The sequence below is a fragment of the Natrix helvetica genome (genome assembly GCF_964273705.1).
Source record: "Natrix helvetica genome assembly, chromosome: 2".
NCBI lineage: Eukaryota > Metazoa > Chordata > Lepidosauria > Squamata > Natricidae > Natrix > Natrix helvetica.
The window spans coordinates 122,647,822-122,671,538 of NC_138552.1; the positions used below are offsets into that span (position 1 = coordinate 122,647,822).

Here is a 23,717-nt window from a genome sequence, read left to right on the forward strand (position 1 = left end):
TTAAACACAAAAAATTATAGCTTTGCCAGCCCTCAATATTCTAATTAATATGCATGTATATGTATCTAAAATATGTTTTATAATTTAAACACAAACATGTTGCAATGTAGCATGGACGACCATCACTAAATTACTTATACATCTCATTTGCTGCCCAGGATTTGACAGTTGAGGGACAGTTTCAAGTCCTCCATTCATAAGCTTTGGCTCTGAAAGAGATTTGAATCAGGCTCTCTGTCATGCTGCAATCATGGCTTTTGGTAGGAGATGACAGAAAACAGTAAATGAAAAAAGACATTACTACTAAGTAATCCAGGTAAGGAAGATTTCAGGTGTAGTTTAAGCCCTTGCTTCTGCATTTTGAAAACACATTTCTATTTCAGGAAAGAGGTTGAGTGGAGAACCTAACTGCCAATAAAAAGAACATGGAATAGATTCTTTGTTTAGAAGTAAGCTTAGTAACTGCAGTTTGTACACATTTTTGGTTTTCTCACACTTTTCACACTTTTTGTTTTCTCCATATTTCCCCCTTACCTGCATATTCCCAATTTTCATTGTGGCTGAATGGAAGGAAAATAGATGATGTAATATTAACTTCACTTGCACCAAGAAACTGCTTTGGTGTGTCTTAAATAATGAATATTAATTAGGAAAAAGAGTATTTGCAAATCTTATTTTCATCTATTTCCCTATGCCAAGGTTCACTTTCAATATTTTAGTGGATGTTACTTTGAATAATATTAATTTACCCTACAATATGCAAAATGATACCCATGTGAATCTTGATGTAAACAGGTCAAATTGCAAAATGCTGGCACTAATTCTTTTTAAAATCAAATTGGAGATTTAATGGGCAAGCATTTGAGTATCATCAACGAAATGCATTTTTATGAGATCTCATGAACAGAAGATACCACATAGGGTTTGATTGGCTGAAGGAACAAATTGAAAAGAAAGTTTTGCGAAATAAACAAGCTTAGATGTTTAAACGGCTACAAAAGGCTATAAAAGGCTACAACAAAATTGTACCTTGAGCTGCTTATTAAAAATATCAATTTCTGACAGCTTGGAAGTGGTTTCTTCTTCTAGTGTATCTAGTTGTTCCTGAAGTTTTTGGCATAATTCTTCTTTTTCTGATGATTTCTTCTGCAGTGAATTTAGAGGTGTATCTGCAAATGAAAGACCAAATATTTAATATTTACTTACACATTTTTAATTTTTTGTCACTCACATATCTATATATTGTATTTACTTAATTTATTAATATTTTAGTCTTTGACTAACTATAGGGGACATATCTGCCTTAAACAGACAGATTGCTACGCAGAGTGGGTGATGTCACTCACAGTACAAGGAATGGGAAGATTTTCTGAGAGACTGAAAAGGGGATCTCAGAACTCCTTTTCTGACATACCTCGTGTGAGGGAGGAAAAAAACTCTTGAATGAATGTATTCTTACAAACATGTACACATAAGGCCAATGATACTTACCAAAAGAGTTACTAATCTTGTTGTGATTTATTTTCTCACTCAACTGTTGTTTCTCAGGAACAAGAACAATCAGCTTATTCTGATATTCCTGTAGAGTTGAGGGTGGTATATTTTAGAAAAGTATTACCAGCTCAATGTGTTTTATATAATCAGATAATATAAATGAAAGCATAGAGTTAAGAAAAACACTCCTGCACATATTTAGTGGCTTCCAAAGTACCCTCCAAGTGACTATGGCTCAAATTTTCAATGTTTCTTGAGAAATTAATAGGGTAAAATGGGTTCTTTAAGTATCAGACTCATATCAGTTTTGCACCTTAAAATCCACAATCTGAGAAATGGGCAGTTCTTTTGTGTGAATTCTTAAAGTCCTCATTTACCTACTATAATGATTCCATTAAGGGTCAGTAATCCTTATATACGGAATGTATCATTTATAACATTTTGCATCATGAATGGATAAATGAAATCACCAACATTTCATGACACCCTGTCAAACAATGTCTTTGCTTTGTGATTTTGGTCAGATAAAAGACATTATGTCTTCCACTACCTCATTTACAACGAAATGAGGACCAAATTATTGATGGTAAGTGAACTCAAGGGCTCAGATCTTGAAAACTCTTCTTGCTGTTGTTGATTGGTTCTCAACTATCAACAACCAAGTTGCTAGTTTTTCTCTGCTGTCATTTAAACTTAGAAATACTTAGAAAAACTTTTCATGAGTTAAGCATGCATCAACAAAGAAATTTTGGAAGATTGGGATATCTCACAATTTTTCAAACATCTAATTTTATGTTTTCTTTTAATGCAGCAGAAGACCAAAGCAAGCAATCCTGTTTTAGAGAACAGTATGCCAAAACAAGCTCCAATGCCCTGCCACATGCCAACACAGATGTACACACACAATTAATGAGCTCTAGGGCATATATTCTATAGTTTAAACTAATTTTGACATATTTTAAAATGTCTTCTTCAATGTCTAGTCACAATCATTTGGGCAAGATCAAGGAAGCAGGAACTACACACATTTCAGTAAGTTATTTTTAATGTTAGTCTCATTCATAGTGAGTTCATTAAAGTAAAGTTTCTTTCAATAATTTGAAAAGCTTCTTTCCAGGTTTCTTGACTCTAGGATTGAGTTCCAGTTTATGAGATAACCTCCAAATAATTTGTCTTCTGCTTTTGATTTTTTGTGTCTTGCCTTGTTCAATTTTCTTTTCCAGTTTCATCACAATCTCTCACATTTGTCAACAAAATAAAACGATCACTTAGTTGTAATTAGGAATAAAGACACAAGGAATAAGAAGGAATGCTTGATGTGCGTCGGTAGGGGTCATGTATATGGATACTATTGTATGCAGATAATGCCATGTTGCCATCTGAGAATCTCAATGGTTCTTAACAAATATGACATAGATTACATGATGTGATAATTCCCAAAGACTAGAGGTATTTAATAGAGAAATCACATGAACACAAGTTGTACATGAATGGTGACAACTTAGATCAAAAGAATGAACTTGTGTATCTTGGTAGAATGTTAATTAAAAATATGAAAATGGATGAAGAAAATGATTTCTTCTTTTATCTAACCTCCTGCTTTAATTTCTTTTGTGTACTATTTCTTACTCCTTTTTTGCAGTTTGTTTAATATTGCTTAGCCCAAGAGTTTGGTGGCTCACAAGGTTAGAATGCTGGGCTGCCCATTGGCAGCCTGCATCTGAGACCCATTACTGTTGCGGGGCGGGATTAGCTCCCATCACACAATCCAGCTCCTACCAACCCAGCAGTTCAAAAGCAGACAACCACAAGTAAATAAATGAGTACCACTTTGGTGGGTTCATGGGAACCAGAAAGGATCCCCCAATTGGGTGTCCCCCAAGCAACTGTGATTTCACCGGCAAATCCTTTCACCATGGAAGCCCTTTGGTGCTTCTGACATTGAAGTATTAGCATTACCCCAAAAGAGAGCATTATAGAAGTGTGGGTGCACTCACCCACTTGTCTATACATGCCTCTCATTTGCTACAACAGTTCCCCATCCTTCTCCATATGAATTATATATTTTATCTCTCTACCTCTACCTATCCAGTCCCAACTAAAATAATTTTTCTTTGTGCTTTCTGCAGTCTTCTTCATGTGGTTTTACAGAGTGGTTTGCCATTGACTCCTTCCTAGGGCTGAAAGAAAGTGACTGGCCTAAGGCTTTGTACCAATGGCTGTATCACTGTCTCCTGATTTCTAGCCTGGTGCTATACTACATCAAAACCTTATAGCATATTTTAAAAAAAGAAATGGTTGTGCTACATTCTTGTCTTCCTTATTTGCTTTGTGCAGTTTTTGTGGTTATGATCTGCAACTGACATGAAAGGAAAACGAATACATCTCTTAAAAATCTTAAAACCAAAGAGAGAATGGATAGCAGAGGATAGGCAATCTTCTGAGAAAAACAACAACAAAGAAACTTGGGGACACTCAGGACTGGAGCCTTAATAGACAAGTAAGTTCAATGCCCCCCCCCCCCCCTGCATTGACCATCATTTGTGGGAATGAATTCCAGACTTATCAAAATATCACATACTTGAAGCTGTTGTTCCAATTGCTTGATTTCAATAATTCCCATATCACATTTCTTTTCTAGATTGGCAAACTCATTTTTATGCTTTTGCTTTCTGTTACGAACATCTTCTAGTCTTCCAGAGATCTGTTGGTGTTTGTCATTCTGTATTAAGAAATATTTAAAAAAATTACATCAATAAAATATACAAATTTCTTGACCTATAATTATTCATTACTTATAATAATAATAATAAACTTTAATTTATAGACCGCGCCCTTTCCTAAACAGGACTCGGGGCGGTGTACAGACATATTAAAAAAATGTAAATACAAAAATATAGGTAGATATACATAAATAGACAGAGGAGGTAGGTTATAACTGTACAATAGATTAAAATTCAAATATAAATTCAAATTACCCTTAAAAATTACCCCAAAATAAGGTGTTTGCCAGGAGGTTGAAAGTGGGACTATAAATCAGCCAGGCCAGCTAATTGGAACAGGTGGGTCTTAAGTTTCTGTCGGAAGGAGCGGAGGTCGGTAGTAATTCTAATATCGGGGGGGAGGTCATTCCAGAGGGTTGGGCCCATCACAGAGAAGGCTCTACTCCTGGGCGCCGCCCGTTGACACTGCTTAGTGGACAGCACCCGGAGGAGTCCCTCCCTGTGGGATCGGATTGGTCGCAGGGATGTATGAGGTGAGATGCGATCCTGCAGGTAACTAGGTCCCGTGCCATGAAGCGCTTTGAAGATGGTAACCAATACCTTGAAACGCACCCGAAAAACCACAGGCAGCCAGTGCAGCTCGCGCAGGAGTGGTGTTATATGGGAGTACCTGGTCCTCCCCATGACAGCCCGCGCGGCCGCATTCTGAACTACCTGTAGTCTTCGGGTGCATCTCAAGGGGAGCCCCCATGTAGAGAGCGTTGCAGTAGTCCAGGCGAGACGTCACCAGCGCATGAGTGACTGTGCGTAGGGCGTCCCGGTCCAATAGGGGGCGCAATTGGCACACCAGGCGAACCTGGTGGAACGCCCCCCTCGCCACGGCTGCCACATGGTCATCCATCGACAGCCGGGCATCGAGGAGGACGCCCAAATTGCACGCCCGCTCCACGGGGGGCAGTTGTTCGCCCCCTATGGCCAGCGATGGGGTCCACTGGTTGAACTGGGCCGCCGGTAGCCACAGCCACTCCATCTTGGAGGGGTTGAGTCTGAGTCTGTTGTCCCCCATCCAGACCCGAACGGCTTCCAAGCACCGGGACATCATTTCGACGGCCTCATTGGGGTGGTTTGGGGTGGAGATGTACAGCTGTGTGTCATCAGCGTACAGGTGGTATCCAACCCCAAAACCACGGATGATCTCACCCAGCGGCTTCATGTATGTGTTGAACAGGAGGGGCGAGAGGACCGACCCCTGCGGCACCCAAGTGAGCGGCCTCAGGGTCGACCTCTGCTCCCCTGCCAACACACATTGCGTCCAGTCGGAGAGGTAGGAGCAGAACCACCGCAAAACGGTGCCCCCTACTCCCATCCCCTCCAGCCGGCGCACTAGGATACCATGGTCGATGGTATCGAAGGCCGCTGATAGGTCTAATAGGACCAGGATAGAGGAACAGCCCCTATCTCTGGCCCTCCAGAGATCATCCACCAACGCGACCAAGGCTGTCTCCGTGCTGTGACCGGGCCGGAAGCCGGACTGGCGCGGGTCTAGATAGTCGGTTTCCTCCAGGTGATGTGGGAACTGTTGCGCCACCACACTCTCTACAACCTTCGCTAAAAAGGGAAGGTTGGAGACGGGACGATAATTAGCTAGCTCCACCGGGTCCAGGGAAGGCTTCTTGAGTAGGGGCCTCACCACCGCCTCTTTCAAGGCGGTCGGTAAGGACCCCTCCTCCAATGAAGCGTTCACAAGACCCAGGAGCCAGTCTCGTGTAACCTCCCAGGATTTAATCCAAACATGCAAACAAAGCATGTGTGATTGAGACGTAAAAGTAAAAGAGAATTCTCTTCTACCAGGTTCCTCCACTGAGTAGCAGTTAAAGACTAGACGCTGGGCAACTTGGGTAGGCATTAGGATGGATATGCTATACATGAATGCAATGACCAGATGCTCCATTTAGCAATTCATTAATTCTTATTATAAGTTAGCTACGTACTGGGACAATGCAGGGATTCTGTTGGTATACTATCCACTCTTTTGTAACTATATTACTTTTTCTAGCAGGATAATCTCAGGGACAATTTGGACTATCTTTACTGAGTAATTTCAACATCCAACTATACAATTATCTCAATTAATATTTAGACTGCAGGGAACTGGATGATCTATTAAGATGATCTATTCTAAGCACCTGACAGATCATTGTTTAGTGAATGACTTAAAACAGATTTTTCTACCACTTCTTATAGACAAAACTGTAAAATTCTGACCAATCTATGAAAGATGAAAAGTATGTAGGTGATTTATTTGTGGGCTAATCACATGGTACTAAAATATATTTCTTTTGGCACTCCTCTCTCCACTTAGCCAGGGTTTTTAAGGTGAACTAATAATTCCACTTGTTTTTAAGTGGGAGGGTGTAAATTGAATAACACAAGAAACAACATCACTATGCTTCAAAGATAAATGTTATTGAAATGAATAAATAAAACATAGTTGAAGAAATACTAACCAAGGTTTTTCCCTCCTACACAGTTACTACCCGTGTTTTCCTGAAAATAAGACCAGGTCTTAAATTATTTTTTGCTCCAAAAGATGCATTTGGGTTTATTTTGGGGGAAATACGGTACTAAATGTGCCTGTTTGGTTGATGATCTTAATTGCGGATTATTTTTTAGGTAGGGCTTAAATTACCAGTATCCTGAAAAATCATGCTAGGGTTTATTTTCTAGTTGGGTCTTATTTTCGGGGAAACGGGGCATATATAGTTCCATACAGCTGAAAGCTTTTTTAAATCTGCTGATGTGGCCCTTTAGTTGTTTTGTCTCTATAAATGACTACTCTTAACTTCAATATGTGAAGTAAGGAAATGACACCATAGAAGAAAAAAAAAACAATCTTCAATTTATTTACAATTAAAGCAATTAGACAAAAGAGATGTAGTCACAGGAAAACAACAGAGTTTAAACAGAATGTTTAGTTGAAATGCTATACTTTTTTGCAGTATGTGACTCACCAGTGCATCAAGTTCAAGGTTAAGACTCTTTTTTTTAGAAGATAACTTCACAATTTCCTCCTGTTCTCTATTACGTTGTTTAAGAAGGTCTTGACGACGAATCCTCTCCCATTCAAGCCGTCTTTGACGCTCAAGTTCTTGTTTAGCTGCCTGAAAATAAAATACCTAAACTATCAGCTTCAATGTTTATGCAATAATAGAATAATTAATAATATTGTATTCATTTATTGCTTTCATTAAAGACAGTAATTCAGAACCTTGGGGAAAAAAAGGTTTAGATAAAAATAATGCATATTAAAAAAACCTAGTATGTAACATAAATATTCTTGTACATTCTATATATAATTTTCAGAAAAGCTTCCATGCATATCTTTTGCAGCAAAATCAACACAATGTTCTTTGGCCTTATGAAGAATAATGGAGGCATAATAATGGAATACTATCCATTTTTAAAAACTTAAAAATGAAGGTATTTGTTATTCATAAAATGCAACTTTTGTATTTATTCCAATCAATGCTCAGGTTCACAAAGTGAACCCTAAGAAATTTAGATTATCATTTACTTTAATGACCACTTATTTGAATGAAAACTACCTGCTCAAATTAGAATTCAGAATAAAAGCTAAAATATAAAATAATCCCAGTTTCTTAGCTATTAATACAGAAATATTTTCTAAAAGAGAACACTTAAAGAGCCCTAAACTCTCCCAGGAATAGTTTTACTTAACTAACAAATTGAAATAAACTTTCCAAAGGTTAAATCCTAAAACAATTAGAAAAACAACCTCTCGTCTTTCAATCTCTTTTTTCCGTTCTTCCTCTCTTTGTTTCTCCATCTCTTGTTGTTTTTCCAAGCGCCTTTCTAGCTCAAGTTGTTTCTTCTGCTCCAGTTCCTTCCGCTCTCTTTCTCTTCGCTCCTTTTCTTCTCTTTCCTTCTGTGCTTTACGTTCCATCTCTCTTTGCTGCTGCTCAAGGAGCACTTGGCGCCGTTTTTCCAGCTCGAGGTTGCCTCTTTCATAGTTTGCCTTCCTCTTATCCTCAAAGGTAACTAGATTAAAGAACAGTGAATGGCATTGAACTATAAACACTGATCAGGTTATATTCTTCTCAATTATTTTTAAGAGATGGATTATGGTAGAAACCATCCAATAACCAAAGGAAGACTAATGAAGATACATTTAATTTATTTGGGAGGCTTTTCAAAACTCAAGGTCTTTATGTACCCTGCTGCTGCTACTGCAAGTATTCTGTCCAGGTTCAACTGCCTTTACTGCTATTTCTCACCTTTTTTATTGTTGAAAATGTATGGCTCTAATCAGAATGTACTGAGCCACACAATGCAATGCTTAGGGTTGTAATTCAGAAAGCAGCTTCCAAAGTAAGGTTAACTAGATACATCTCAAATAAGAGATATAATTAACATAATTAAACTAATATTTTTTTCAAAAATATTATCCCCTATTTAGAGGTGGGTTGCTCCCAGTTCGGCCCTGTTTGGCTGAACCAGTAGTGGTAATTGGGCCTGGGTTGCCGAACCAGTAGTGACAGCTAGCTGGCCACACCCCTGAACCTTGCCTTGCCTTGCCTTTGCCATATGCATCCACAGAACTGCCTCCTCCTGCCTACACAGGTAAGCATTTGAGCTAGTCTAGCCCCCCCCACCACTCCCCACCGGCCAGCGTCTCCCAAAGCTGATGCCATTGCAGCTGCGGCGGGGACAAGGACAGCATGCTGGAGAGGGCAGTGGTGGCAGGAGAGGGCAGAATCCCAAGTCCCAGAGCGAGAAACTGGAAGACATGCCTCCCTTGCGCTCTGCTCACTCCCCGCTGCAAATGTCCGGGTTTAGTTTGGATCTAGGGTCCACCAAGGAGCCGCTCGGCTTCATCAAATTCCTGCAACGGGTAAGTTGAGCGGCGGAGACAGGAGGTGCCCAGCCAAGCAGGGACTGGGCAGGCTGCGGAGTGCAGAGGAGGGAAAGCCATAAGTTTCCTAGAAGGAATTGAAGCATTCAACTTTGCAGCCCAGCAACCACACCTGTGTTTAAATCTGGTGGGTGAGGGGGGCGGAGAGAACAACGGGAAGGAAAGGGTGGGAGATAGGAAAAAATGCAGGCAGAGGCACTGGACTATGCAAGCAGGGCAGGAGGGAAGGAGGAAAGTTCACCTGATCTTGGCTTGGGATAAGGGGGGGGGGGAGGAAGAACCATCTGCAACCCCAGAAAACACCCCAGGCATGTTGCGGGCTGTGGGAAATCGCAGAGCCCAGATGTCAAAACTGTTCCAGCCCGAACCAGGGAGAAAGCACAGGAGACACAGTTGGTGAAATCTCCAGTCTTTATTTCTCTTCCACGGCCAGAACAGAGTGAACGTAAACACACCAAACACGTGCAAAGTCAGTGCTGGTAGTTGATGCCTCCCAGCATTCTTTATGGCCTGGGCTTAGGCTATTACCCTGGCTAGGCGACCACACCCGCTGGCCAGCTGACATCTGGCCACACATAGCTGGCAACCGCCCGTGAGTCAGAAAAGTCAGTAAAGTCTATCAGGATCTAGGAAGCCTCAGCATGTCGGTAGAGAAGCACTGTTGGCGTCTGCAGGCTCTCACTTTACTCACCAGCATGGCCCTGGCCACGTTCCAGACTCCACAGCTGACAAGCGGCGGCTCCGGAGCATGCCGCTGCTGTGGATTGTGTCGCCATCTGTAAAAAGCTGAGAATTGGCTGGGGTGAGCACTGGGGAGCCATCCACCAGCAAGACAGGGAAGCAGGCCCTGCACCACATCCTGGCTCTGTGCTCTGCTCCACTTGAAGGCACGAGAACGGAACGCAAAAGGAAGAACCCAGAGTGGTGTGGTGGTGCCACTCGCGACTGCAGGGCACAAGTGTGCACATGCAATCCAGTGTTGAGTCCCACTGCGGGGCTCGCCATATCTGGGGCTGGAGGTAGTGAAGTGGTGGACAGCCACTTCTTGCTGGTGGACAGCTCCCCGGTGCCAACACCAGCCGATCCTCAGCTTTTTACAGGCGGCGGCACAATCCACAGCAGCAGCATGTTTGGGAGCGGCTGCTCATCAGCTGTGGAGTCTGGAATGTGGCCAGGGGGTGGCCGATTGTCAGGCCGTGCCAATGAGTAAAGTGAGAGCCTGTAGACACCGATGGCGCTTCTCTACCAGTGGGGTGGGGAGTTTTGACATCCGGGTTTTGCGATTTCCGACGGCCCCTGCCATGCCTGAGGGTGTTTTGGGGGGTTGCAGCAGTTCTTCCTCCACCCCTTGTCCCAAGCCAATGTCAGGTGAACTTTCCTCCCTCCCGCCCGCCCTGCTTCCACAGTCCAGCACCTCCGCCTTCATTTTTTCCTATCTCCCACCCTTCCTTTTTCTCTCCGCTCCCCCTCACCCTCCAGATTTATAAACATAGGAGTGGCCTCTAGGCTGCAAAGTTGAATGCTTCAATTCTTTCTAGGAAACGTATGGCTTTTCCAGACCCTAAATCCTCTGATGGGCTATTTTTGGGAGTTTTTCCCCTCTCTTCACTCTCCCCCTTTCTCTCTGTTGAAGTCCCCAAAATTTTTGCCACCGTTTCTGTAGCCGTGACCTAGTGGTGATGGTGGTCATGTGACTGAGTGTGCGTGAGTGATGTCAAGTTGGCCACACCCACTCAGTCACATGCCACCTCCCACCTAGCCACCCCCAAAGAACCGGTAGTAAAAAAAATTGAAACCCACCCCTGCCCCTATTAAAATGCAGAAAAAGAGGATCCCAGTTACCTGGAAGTTTTTGGGGAGGTTCCTCTTCTTGTTGATAAGCTGGCAGAACACAGTTAATATTTTCCAAATGCTTTCCATTTCTAGGAGAAAAAGAAAACATAGTTGTTTTTTAAAATTTCAGTTCACTTAGCATTTTTCTGTAATTTTAATTACATGTCACCTTGTGTTAAGCACCTCAAAGAAGGGGGCACAAATTCAGGAGGCAGACTTAGTGGGAGAGGGTGCCCAGCTTTGGCCATATCAGTTAAGTGCATAGCTAAGATGAACTCCTCTGCTTTCAGCTGTCCATCACCATCAATGTCAGACAGAGACCTAGGAAAGACAGATCTGTGTTAAAAGAACCAAGGGAACTGGGGAGATCCATTTTGTTCTTTGCATGCAATGTCTCCAGGATATCCATGATGAAACAGGGACCAGCTTTGACAAATCAGATACAGAAACAGTACCTAAAGGTAGTGTTAGGCAGGAAGAGGTAGGAAATCGGCAACTATAGTGTGTGAGCTGCTAAGAGTCACCCTGCAGGGGAGATGGGAAGAATAGAAATTTAATAAATAATTTTTAAAAAAATGTTGCTGAAAGACTGGTAGTGCTGTGAGTTGACATTCATTATCATTCACAAGATAATAGCATCTCTATTATCTATAATTCATGTATTGGCACATATCAATTTGGAGGACTATAGTTCAGCTAGGTTATGTGGTTATTTGCTATTGATTTTTTAACAGCAAAAAGTCAACATTTGCTTAATTTTCTTATTAGTATGATAATAACATTGTCTTCAACCTACTTTGAGATGTCTCTCTATAAACCCTACAAGCCTGAGCTCCAAGGTAACTTTAGCAGCAACTCCTCTAGTGAAACACAACTTGTCCTCCATTCTCATCCCAACACATTCCTTAAACATGGGAGGTGAAAAGAGTGGAAGTCTGGGAATCAACTTGTATTTCCCATGGTATGATTTGGTGAGGCTGCTAAAGTGTAATGCTTTCGTTATGATAATGTTCTGTGGTTTTGTAATTATAATTGAAAATATTACCGTATATTTAATGGCTTATCTCCACTATCATGAAAAATGAATTGTTTTAGATTAAGCAGCACACAAGCTAAATGAATAAATGAATAATCCAGGGGGGGGTGGTGGAATCAATACTCTCCTTTTATAATCTAGGAGTAATAGTACAATATTAAATGCATAATGACCTAGTCTGCACATGTAGTAAAGAAATAAAAAAGAAACAGGCAGCAACAAAAAAGTAAACAGATTAGCAATCACATCCATAAGCAGGCATCCATCAAAGGCCATTTCCATAAACACAAAAGCAAAGAACACAGAATACAACGATGATGCTGTACAAGTACAAAATAATTCTATTCTTAATCGCTACAAGTTATTTGAAACACCAGCTACTACTAAGAAGTACAGGGAAAGCATATCAGGAATTGGTCAAGCAATCTCTGATTATTCTATCTAGAAAACTAAATCTGAGCTATTCAATAAACTTTAGTTAAAACAATGCTTGATTTAGCATTATTTGTGGTTGTAAAAAGTAGGTAGTTACAGCCATAGTACTTTTCAAGAATTTGAAATAAAAATGTCAATCTATTTTTAAAAATTACATGTATTTGTGAAAAAACTTACCAGATAGTGGCTAACTGTGTCTGAGATAAGTTTGATTGTAGAAGAGCATTTCTTGCCTGAAATCCTTAATAAATCAAATGTAACAATTTACTACTCGCATTAACATGTAAAACCAGTTAGAGCTATGAACTAATGATCTATATTTTAAAACGTTATAGAACTAATTTCATCCCAAAAAGCAATCTTATAAAAATCATTCCAAACATAATCAGTACTGGTAGTTCTCAACTTATGAGCAAAATTAGGATCAACATTTCTGTTGTAAGTTCTTGCCATAAATTGAGTTGGACAGAGTTTTTATGATAGTTTTTATGGCAGTCAAGTGAATTATCTTTGTTAAAATAATCTAGCTTTTCCAATGGGCATGTTTTGCTAGAAATCAGCAAAAAAATAATAATCCCAAATCATGATCATGGGATCACAAGATGCTGCAAACAATGGTAAATGTGAGTTGACTGCCAAGAGCCCAGACTGTAATCACATAACTACACTACTTAAGAATCCAGGAAAACTGTGGCCCACAAACCTTGGGAGATATTGTAGATGCCCCGCCTTTCCTAAGTATAAATTTTAATGTGCATAAGGCAAAAAAGAATACAAATTATTATCATAATTATTACCATAATAATTTGTTAAAATTAAATTATACTAAATTTAGTTTTTGTCCCAACATAACCCTCAGGGGATATTCTCTGGCAACCATTAAAAAGTCATGTATGGTAAATGGCCTGAAAAATATTGTAATTTATTAATAGCAATAGCACTTAAGACTTGTATATTGCTTCACAGTGCTTTACAGCCCTCTCTAAGCAGTTTAGAGAGTCAGCATATTGCCCCCAACAATCTGACTCCTCATTTTACTGACCTTGGAAGGACAGAAGGCTGTCAACTTTGAGCCGGTGAGAATGAAACTGCTGGCAGTCAGCAGAATTAGCTGGCAACACTGCATTCTAACCACTGTGCCATCACATCCTGGCTTGTCATTTCTAATTTATACACTCATGAAAAACCACAGCATGTTTGCATGCATTTGATAATGGAGTATCACCCCAGCTAGGTTTGAGAACTAAGATTTCATTTTTGTTCAGCTCTTTAGTCTATAGTCCATGGCTGAGCAGGATGGAATCAGATGAATACTGGGAAACTCCCAGAAAATGCAGGGCTGTAGGTCTGTGGGGAATCGAAAAAATATTCCTGAAAGGATTTCAAACTATATCCATTCTATGACTAACTATAGGTACACATCCATGAAGTCCCCAAATATTGCCCTTGACTTGAAGGAGATTCTATCTTATTTATTTAACAATATATAAAAAGTAGTCCCTTTGAAATGCTATTCATTTTAATCTGTATTGCAAAAATACAGAAAAATCATTTTGTTAATTAAAACTAGGATAATATGATGTGATGTGTAGGTGCTTTTAAAACCAGAAAAATAATTACCAAAAGAGTATTAATTTTAAAATAAATCTTGTGTATTTTTATTGTTGAGAGCCAGTCTGGTGTAGTGGTTAAGGAACTATCTAGAAATTAGGAGACTGTGAGTTCTAGACCCACTTTAGCCATGAAAGTCAGCTGGGGTAAGCTTGAGCTTGTCACTTTCTTTCAGACTAGTCCACTTCACAGGGCTATTGTTGTGGGGAAAACAGAAGGAGGAAGATGTGTCGGATATGTTTGCTGCCTTGAGTTATTTGTAAAAATAACAGAGGGGGATATAAACAAATAAACCCATCTTTAAATCCAGCACTAACCTGAAAGGTATCCAGTCATCCCTTTATCAAGGTAATTAAATTTTTGCCTGTATTTTAATCTTGAAGCCTGAGGAACTGCCCAATCTGAAGATCCTGTCTTTGGTGAATTGCCAGTTAATGAGGTAGTTGAAGAAGAATTTGAACTGTAATATGTAATAACCAGAGTCGATTAAAAAAAAAAACCTGTGTTTTTCAAAATTAACATTCTTCTTGTATTTTTCTGAAAATTACTATTTTTTCCCAACCAACCTTCCCAAATATTATTACACTTCAGGTACAAAGATAATAAAAAGAAATGGTCTTGTTGGGGGGCAGGGAGAAATTAAGTCAATCAATTGATACTTAATATTTCAAGTCTGAAGGTCCATACCTACTAGATCCTAAATCTATCAAGGACTGAGTTTTCTGGATGTTGGAACCACCAAATCCTCCTATCATGGGAGTGTATGAACTAGAATGAGGCAAAGCTGAAATAAGAGAAATGTTGAAACGGGTTAATAATTAGTCCTGGAAAGAAAAATCATCTCTACTTGAAAAAAAAAATTATCTTTGTTCCTGAACCCTGACTGACAGTATTGAAAAGGACAAAGGAGGTGTCCAACCCTGGCAATTTTAAGGCATACCTGGCTGTAGAAATCTGGGAGTTAAAGTCCACAAGTTTTAAAGTTGCCAAGATTGGACATCCCGATATATAAAAACAGCAGAATGTATGCTTGCATTTCTTTTAGGTACATAGATCTGATTTTATGAAAACTTTTGGATTAACTTTGAGAACCTCTCTGATTCCAATGCCTATTAGCCAAAACCTGAGGGAAGAACCTGGATGAGGAGGAGGGGTTCCTAAGCAAAATAACTGGTCTTTTGAGGGAACAGGCGTTAGACTGGGAAATAAAATACTGTAAGTAATTTAAGCATCCGGAAAGCGAATCAAGCTGCCTCCTGGGTCAATGCAACATACTCGGAGAGCAAACCACCACCAACATCAAGATGTCAAAACTGGAAACTTTCTGGCATGAGAGTACTCACTGGAAGAGTAGGACATAGCTAATGGCTGAAGAAGGCCGGAGGTTCCATTTGGCAATGATGGAGGGCTGGCAGAAGGCAAAAGTGGGGTCGAAATCACCATGGGAGAAATGGAAGGTACAGATGTCAGATTGGACATGGGAACCAAAGGTGCTACTGTAGACAGATTTGGCATACTGCCCATACCTGAAGAAATTCAAGAGTCAATATAAATACACCAGTCCAAGACTATGGAATCCACCCCTTCTCTGAGATACAAGGCAGACCCCATTTGTATATGTTTTCCTTTTGGAAAATGATTTTTATGAAACTGGCTGTCGACAGAGAATTCAAAAGACTAGACTAAACATTTCTTACTTTGATGGGATTTTTACGAACATGCCTTTCATATTAAATTGTTTTAATAAATTACTATTATCCTTTTATATATTTGTATTCCACTAATATGGACATTTGTATCTAACACCAGGACAGATATTGTAAAAATTAGTTTTAGTTAGGCAGCTTACACTTGCACAAAACATTATTTCATTTGTTCCACCAAATGGCCAGAGTTTACACCTTCTGGCTGGGAAAATTACCATAAATCCAAACATTGGAAAGCAGCAGAATGAAAATAATATAATTGCCTGTTTTTACCATACCCCAAAACAATCTTTAACTATATTTTCTTCATATAGTTTTAACAAATGTAATGCTTATACAAATTTGCAGAGAATCCTCCATCATCATCACCCGTTACAGAGAAGGGGCCAATCTCATTTGTATGATTACCAAAACGAGCAGAAATCAAGGGAGAAAACGCTGGAGTCTGTTTCATGATTGGAGGGAGCACCATAGGCAAGGACTGGCCTTGCAGCTTTAGTTTGATGAGTTTCATAGCTATGGAGAACTCCAGCTGATCCATTTTCCCATCTTTATTCAGGTCACTAAGAGCCCTTTAAAACAAAGAAAATGCATACAAACTGAGTGTATGTATATATGTTCAATTGTTAGTGACAGTGGATATTACTGTGTCAATTACTCACAACTAACACAGCATGAAGTTTTTCCCCACTATTTCTAGCAATATCTGTTTTTGATCCCTTATCTCCAAACAAATCTCACAAGGCTGGTTTTTTTAGCAATCCTATTATGTAAAGCAGCCAAAGGGCAAGAGTGAGAATTCAGCACACTGAAAATCATGACTGTCTTTGGCCATCATCACCAAGTGCTATAACTATTAGGAAAATGATACAAAAGTACATCCACATTCCTGATATCAAAACTCTTTCTTTGCAAAGTATGCTTGGTAGAAAACTTACCAATCTGATAAACACTTAGCACCCACTCAAATGTTCTTTTTATTAATACACTTAAAAGAAGAAAATGCATTTTCCAATCAGATTTTCATTTCTTATTTTCAGAAATGATACTAATGGATTCATTTTAAGAGTTCTGCCTTAATAAGACTGCTTTACAGCAGAAATTTAAATTTAGTTGTAAATATGCCATTTTAAAGATAATGCCAATCCATTGAGGACCTGTATATTGCACGGGTCAGGAGGAGGGTTGAGAAAATATCTAGACCCCTCACATCCTGGACATAAACTGTTTCAACTCCTCTCCTCAGAATGCCTCTGCAAGGCATTGCATGCCAAAACAACTAGACACAGAGACAGTTTTTCCCTTGTGCCATTACTCAGCTGAAGACCTAAATCCCACAGTACTGTCTTATGTCTTAGGATGTTTACCCATGTAATAGGACTTTAGTATTATTATTATCCTTCTCATCTTTTCTATTACCATCTATTATTCATATCATTATTATGATTATTATTACTTATATAATTACAATATTTTTCAGGCCATTTACCATACATGGCTTTTTAATGGTTGCCAGAGAATATCCCCTGAGGGTTATGTCGGGACAAAAACTAAATTTAGTATAATTTAATTTTAACAAATTATTATGTTAATAATTATGATAATTTGTATTCTTTTTTGCCTTATGCACATTAAAATTTATACTTAGGAAAGGCGGGGCATCTACAATATCTCCCAAGGTTTGTGGGCCACAGTTTTCCTGGATTCTTAAGTAGTGTAGTTATGTGATTGCACGTCGCTGACAGCAGCATACCTTGGCAGCGGCACTGGGGCCTTATGGCAAATGTCATGCTTTTGGTTTCTGATAGTTGAGCCCTAGATGGTCTTCCTTTGTGCTAATGCTGTCAGTTTCTTTTAAGACTAGTAGATATTCTTGAGAGTATTGCTGTATTGTCTGCGTAGAATAAAATAGATCTGTCTCCAACGTGTATGGGAAGTGAAAGTTTGTGTTGAGGAAATGGCCCACCATGGAACTGATATAAAAGTTGAGTAGAAATGGGACCATTATTCACCCTTGTTTTACGCCTTTTGGTTAACAGTGGCAACAGGGAGTGCCAGGATTACCATTGCTAAGCAATGCAGTCATGTGATGTTGTGGTTTACAACTGCATTGCTCAGCAGTTTAGTAAAGCAAAAGGCTGTGTAGTTTTTATGAGGAAAGGGGGTCAGTTTTGGAGAGAGCATCAACAGTTGTAAAATAGAAATTTCCATATACAGAAACAATAAGGATCTATTTAAAAAATATTACAAATACAAGTTCCTGGTCATAACATTATTCAATGAGAGTAAGGAGGCTCATCTCATGCAATCATTGGAACAACATCTTTCTACAGCAGCCCTGGAATCTCTTAATATAATGAATTCACATAGTGAGATGCTCACCATATTTCAGCCAAAACAGGACTTGACAAACCTGACTGTAAAAAAAACATTCGTGCTTGATCACCTGTATGAAGAAAAGGAAGGGGACAGAAAAGGAGATAAAAATGTATCTCCACACTCTCAGTTGGCAATTTTCTTTTTAAAGGTTACACATTTTTAAAAGAATTCTATCAGGATTCTAATGCATTTAATTATGACATAGGATATAAAATTTGCCAGGACCGAACAATTATAGTGTTATTACTGAAAAGGTAATTCATAATCTTAATCTTTTTATCAGACTGTGTGTGAGAGAGAGAGAGAGGGAGAGAGAGAAGGCAAAAGAACTAAAATGAGAAGCATACTAGATTGGGTAAGAACTCCAAAGCCTTTGAACAAAATAACCTTGAGTCTTTTAGAAAAGATGCCAGTTTAGTTTGAAGAATCATAGTCAACCAGAGGGAGAACATGGATAAGGGAACAAGAAGATGAGATGACTGCTATTCAATGGGCATTTCTCTTCAGCATTTGTAGGTGTCTGTTCCCTTATATAGAAAAAATAAATGTTTCCTGCTTGTTATCTCACTCAGAGACAGAATCTGAATAAATTAGAAAGATCACATACACCTTCTTCCATTCCAGGAAAGTGTGTGGATGCTCTGAAACGTGACTCCACTTCCTAACTTTCTGCTCCTCTCTCTGAAAAATGATGGAAGAACTGAACTAACAGCAGAAAATGAAAATTGGAAACAACAAAGCCATATGGGGTAAATCTCTCATAAACCAGAAGCAACTTAAGTTAAAGCTCCTTTGAGCCATGTTTGGCTATTGGTGTCATCATATGTCCATGAAGTTTTCTCTGAAATATTATGGAAGTGGATTTCCACTGCCTCCTTCTAAGAAATCCCCCCCCCCAATTTTCTAGCCCATCTACAGCCCTGAGTTTCCCTAGTCTTCCCATCCAAATACTAATCAAATCCATCTTTAGCTTTTCTGAAATCAGGCAAGATTGGTGAGGTGGAACTATCTACTGGGATGCCTCCAAGAAGCATATCTATTATCTTCTTGTGTAAAATTAGGCCAGCTAAGAGTACCTCTAATTCAGAAAATATTGCTTATGTCATGTATTGTTGTCTAAAAAACTGTGATATAATCATTAGATAAAGACAAACATGTGTTCATGACTTCCAAAAAGTTATGTTAACTACTGTATAATTTTATACGTGGCTTATAGCACTCCCAATTTTTGTGGTATTGACAGTTACAATAATTTCTTTTTCAACTAATATTTTTAACCAGATAGCAATTCAATGAACTAAATCTTCAACTCATATAACACAAAACCATCCACTATAGAAGACCACACTAACCTGTAATATAACCTCCAACTGGCTTAAGGCTGTCAAACTGTTTATCATATTTCTTTCTTTCTTCAGAAGTGATGGCCCACATATTTGGGCCTCCTAAAAGACAAAAAGTAATACTTTAAAAAAAATTATGTTCATTTGGGGAAAATAATTTTTGTTGCCTTAGTAATAATATTACCTAAAACTTTTATGACCCATCTTGCTCCTACAAATTTGACAGGAATGTGTTTTTTTTCTTGGCGGTCATCCATTCTTCCTTCATGTTTTTCACTTTATTATCTTGTTTTTAATATTTCAGACTGCTTTTTAAAAAAAATTACAAACTCCCTCTTAGGAAATCAAAACTGCCCAAATTCCAGATTTTTTAGAAAGTAGAGATTTTTGTCTCTCCCGTGCAGTTCATCCCTTACACTAAACAAAATCACCACTGCTGTTCTGCTAAATAGCAGCCAAATTTGCATAGAATCTAATTGTAATGCAACATTAAAACACAAGTTTCTTTATTTATTTAGATTCAGAACTATATGACTATTATAGATTTTGGAAATGAAGGGACAGGAGAATTGGGGTAAAACCAATGTTTCTTTAGACACCCATCTTTTTCTAAAAAATATAGAACATTTAGGACTGGAGCATACAAATTCCTAAAACATTATTTGAAATATTTTAATTCATTGACATAAAATATAACCCTATTTTACAAATTGTAAGAATGCAACTTTATATTACTAATATTTCTTAACATTAAAGGAGGCTGCATCAAAAGCTAGCTGACATGGGTTTCCTGACTAAAGTAGGGGGGGAAAAAAAGAGGAGTTGCAGAAAAATCACCAGAAAGGGTGAGGCTTTCTCTGGACCTTTGTTCCTCTATTCCCTGGATTGCAACCTGATTAGCATTGATATGGCAATGCATTAAAACCAGCCAAAAATTCTTCTCTTGTTGGGTTTCTCTTTTGAGGGCCTGGGGTGTATTTAATACACACTGGCCTTTGGGGAAGCCATGTTGGAGATGACAGGAGGACTACGCTCACAACTGGTGAATGATTGTTAGTGTATGTGTACTATTTGAGGGTATTCCTTAGTGCAGCCAGGAGCAGCTGAAATGAAGGTAAAGTCCCACTTGGCTTCCTGCAGAGAAATGATATCTGAAGTAAGAGCTTGGCTGCTCCTTCAGAGGATGTTTCCAGTCTACCTGGTGGGAGGTAAGGTTCCTGAGTTTTTACTGTTTTGATGGTGTGCTGAGAGATTTGTATGTGTATATGAATACATTAACCTCTTAATGTATTGTTTACTATTTACAGTTTTTTTTCTTTTCCATTTAAATTATGTGACCAAATATTTTTACACTTCAATAGAGCCATTTTTCTTGACCAGAAATTGAATATGAAATGTCTAGCAGGACTCTAAGTTATTAACATTAGAATATGTAAGCACCATGATATCGTCAATTTGCTGGTTAACTCCATTTGATTGGCTATCCACTTGTATTCTATTGCTTTTATTGTCTTTCCTATAATATTTACTGCAGTACATTTTGATTTGTAAATAATAAAATGACCAAATATAATGATGTGTAAATAACGAAAGAACCAAAAGAACAATGCTTTTAAATGAAAAGCCCAATACTGATCAGCCAACTTATCAGTATGTAGGATTCTTAAAAAGTACGGTATTACCTAGCAGAGTGAAAGAGCCTTATTCAGTAATGGAAAAATAAATTCTTTAAAGAAACTATTTACCATTTATGGTGGTAGGAAGCTGAGCCAACATAGTCTTGAATATAACTTGCTACCTATTTCTTAGCCATCTGCAAGAAAACATCGCGAATAAAGTATTATTAATTATACTAAGGACCAAATTAAGTACCAAAGAAAGCACATCTTTCTGTAAAGGGCAAGGAAAATCCATCTCCAGCTTCTACATTAGAGCTTCTGATCTACGTTGAGTACACACACAAAAAAGGCTTGGAAGAAAGTTTACAAAGTATAACATGTAACTGGAAACAATATTTTGTTAATTAACAATATTTTTAAAATTAAAAGTGATACCAATTGTCAAACAAGTTCAAAATAATTAATAAAGATGAACAGAACAATTGGCTTTTTTGCCATAGCTTTTTCCAGCATCTTTTTTAAATTTCTCAATCTAGCATTCATAGATGTGGCACTATCTGTTAGTCTCTCATCCAAGTATTATCTTTGTTTGAATTTTTTGAGATCAGTCATGGTTATTAGATTCTGCCACTTGCTGTGGCTTGGGCTAAGAAAAGGGTACTCTTAGAAGAGAATCAATACATCTTCATTCCAAACATTGTAAAATCTCAATTAAAAGATCTCAATGGAATAAAAAGGATGGGGGGGGGGATAGAAATTAAATATAATAAAGAAAGAGAAAGTGTCAAACCGGCCTCCCTCAGTAACCAAGAAAAAAACCACTTAACTCCATTTTGCAGAATTAAGTACTTTTACTGGTTATGAAAAGATAGTAGCTAAGCAAAGTAAGATCTGAGGCAAAAGCGCGCGAAATCATACATATCAATACGTGACCAACCCCCTCCCCCTGGCAACCCTCATCCCACTGTCCAATCTGTAAATCCCTTAGGTGTCATGTGATTTCCATCTTCAAGGAGCATCATCAGGTAGGTATGCAGAGGGTTGGCCTTGACCGACACTAAGTGCTAATCTCCAGCATGCGCAGTAGACGGTGAGACCAAAACTCTTATGATGTCCCAGGCTATGAAACTCTTTCAAGAGGCTTGGGAGAGGCGACGGTTACGCGAGAACGGTCCTGAAAGAGAAGTTGATCTCCCAGATCCAGAAGAGAGAACTGCAGAAGCCCTGTTCCGCCCAAGGGGGGCCCTGGGAGCAGACAGTGGAGCTCATCAGGATGGGGAAGCCCTGGCAACAGCAGCAGCAGCTGCGAGAGCCCTTCCAAGAGGAGGACCCCCCCCCCCCCCCGCAGATGCCGGATGGCAAAAGTTCCTCCGCTTGGTGTGAAATTTGGAGGTAACCAAAAGGAACTAGGATTTTTCCTGGTCCAAGTCTGGAATTTCATGCAACAGTTTGGAGAGGATCTCCCCACAGAAGAAGCCAAGGTAATAGTGGTTACCATGGCACTGGAAAAAAAGGCAGTGGCATGGATGGTTGCCCTGGACAACAATGACTCCTCCCTGCTGAGAGACTATAAAAGGTTTATGGCCACCCTGAGGAAACACTTTGATGACCCGCTCAACGAGCGGAAGGCCAGAATCAGAATGAAAACCCTTACCCAGGGGAAGAGCCCAGTGGCTGATTACATAGAAGAGTTTCGTGAATTGTCCGTTTATATGCGGGAATGGTCGGAAGAAGCTTTAATGGACAGCTTCATGGATGGTTTAAACAAAGATATATACCAAAACAGTGTAAACAGGGTGGGGAGGGAGGCTAACTTGCAACGCTGGTACGAATTGGCAGCAGACGTGGAGATCTTGCTTAATGTCAAGCCGGTCTCCCTCAGTAACCAAGAAAGAAACCACTTAACTCCATTTTGCAGAATTAACTTCATTTTGCAGAATTAAGAGTACTTTTATTGGTTATGAAAAGACAGTAGCTAAGCAAAGCAAGATCTGAGGCAAAAGCGTGCGAAAGCATACATATCAATACGTGACCAACCCCCTCCCCTGGCAACCCTCATCACACTGTCCAATCTGTAAATCCCTTAGGTGTCATGTGAGTTCCATCTTCAAGGAGCATTATCAGGTAGGTATGCGGAGGGTTGGCCTTGACCGACACCAAGTGCTAATATCCAGCATGCGCAGTAGACGGTGAGTCCAAAACTCCCACTTTACAATCTCTCCTGTACTAAAGCTTCCCCTCCCAAATACCAGGCCCTCCTCCCCGTTTCAATGGCAGCTGAAAGCAAATAGCGAAACAGAGGTTGACAGAAAGAATACAGGTACGGTAGTCCTCAACTTATTACTGTAATTGAACCATGAACTACAGTCCTAAGTTGGTATGGTCATTACATGAGTCACCATGAGATCAGACCCAATTTTATGACATGTAATGGGTGCTCATAAGCAATTGCAGCAGTCTTTTAAAAATGCTGTGGTTGTTAAGCAAATGCTGCAGTTGTCAAGCAAATCCATTTTACTCAATGGGTGCTTTTTTATCAAAAACTGTTAAATAAATTCTGGAAATGGTAAAACCATATAAAAAATCATGGTGATGTGACTGTGGG

At 39.3% G+C, this 23,717-nt stretch overlaps 1 protein-coding gene across 6 annotated transcripts in view; it reads right to left on the bottom strand.

Annotated features, from left to right (window-relative positions):
• Nucleotides 1-23,717, bottom strand: part of ITSN2 (intersectin 2) — a 77,369-nt gene that overhangs the window by 42,227 nt on the left and 11,425 nt on the right. For 4 of the 6 annotated variants that reach the window (XR_014174723.1, XM_081945092.1, XM_081945088.1 and 1 more), the window contains exons 2-16: nucleotides 21,239-21,306; nucleotides 19,503-19,595; nucleotides 18,154-18,217; nucleotides 16,180-16,343; nucleotides 15,409-15,591; nucleotides 14,753-14,849; nucleotides 14,383-14,525; nucleotides 12,632-12,695; nucleotides 11,167-11,304; nucleotides 10,993-11,072; nucleotides 8,014-8,276; nucleotides 7,229-7,378; nucleotides 4,076-4,216; nucleotides 1,492-1,579; nucleotides 1,030-1,169 (exon numbers count right to left, since the gene is read on the bottom strand). Coding sequence is in view for 5 of the 6 variants with exons in the window: in XM_081945092.1 (XP_081801218.1) it covers nucleotides 1,030-1,169; nucleotides 1,492-1,579; nucleotides 4,076-4,216; nucleotides 7,229-7,378; nucleotides 8,014-8,276; nucleotides 10,993-11,072; nucleotides 11,167-11,304; nucleotides 12,632-12,695; nucleotides 14,383-14,525; nucleotides 14,753-14,849; nucleotides 15,409-15,591; nucleotides 16,180-16,343; nucleotides 18,154-18,217; nucleotides 19,503-19,595; nucleotides 21,239-21,269 (1,839 nt within the window). In the remaining variant the exon portion in view is untranslated. Of the gene's footprint in view, nucleotides 1-1,029; nucleotides 1,170-1,491; nucleotides 1,580-4,075; nucleotides 4,217-7,228; nucleotides 7,379-8,013; nucleotides 8,277-10,992; nucleotides 11,073-11,166; nucleotides 11,305-12,631; nucleotides 12,696-14,382; nucleotides 14,526-14,752; nucleotides 14,850-15,408; nucleotides 15,592-16,179; nucleotides 16,344-18,153; nucleotides 18,218-19,502; nucleotides 19,596-21,238; nucleotides 21,307-23,717 lie in introns of those variants that run through there. The other 2 variants (XM_081945089.1, XM_081945090.1) reach the window with 2 other exon arrangements.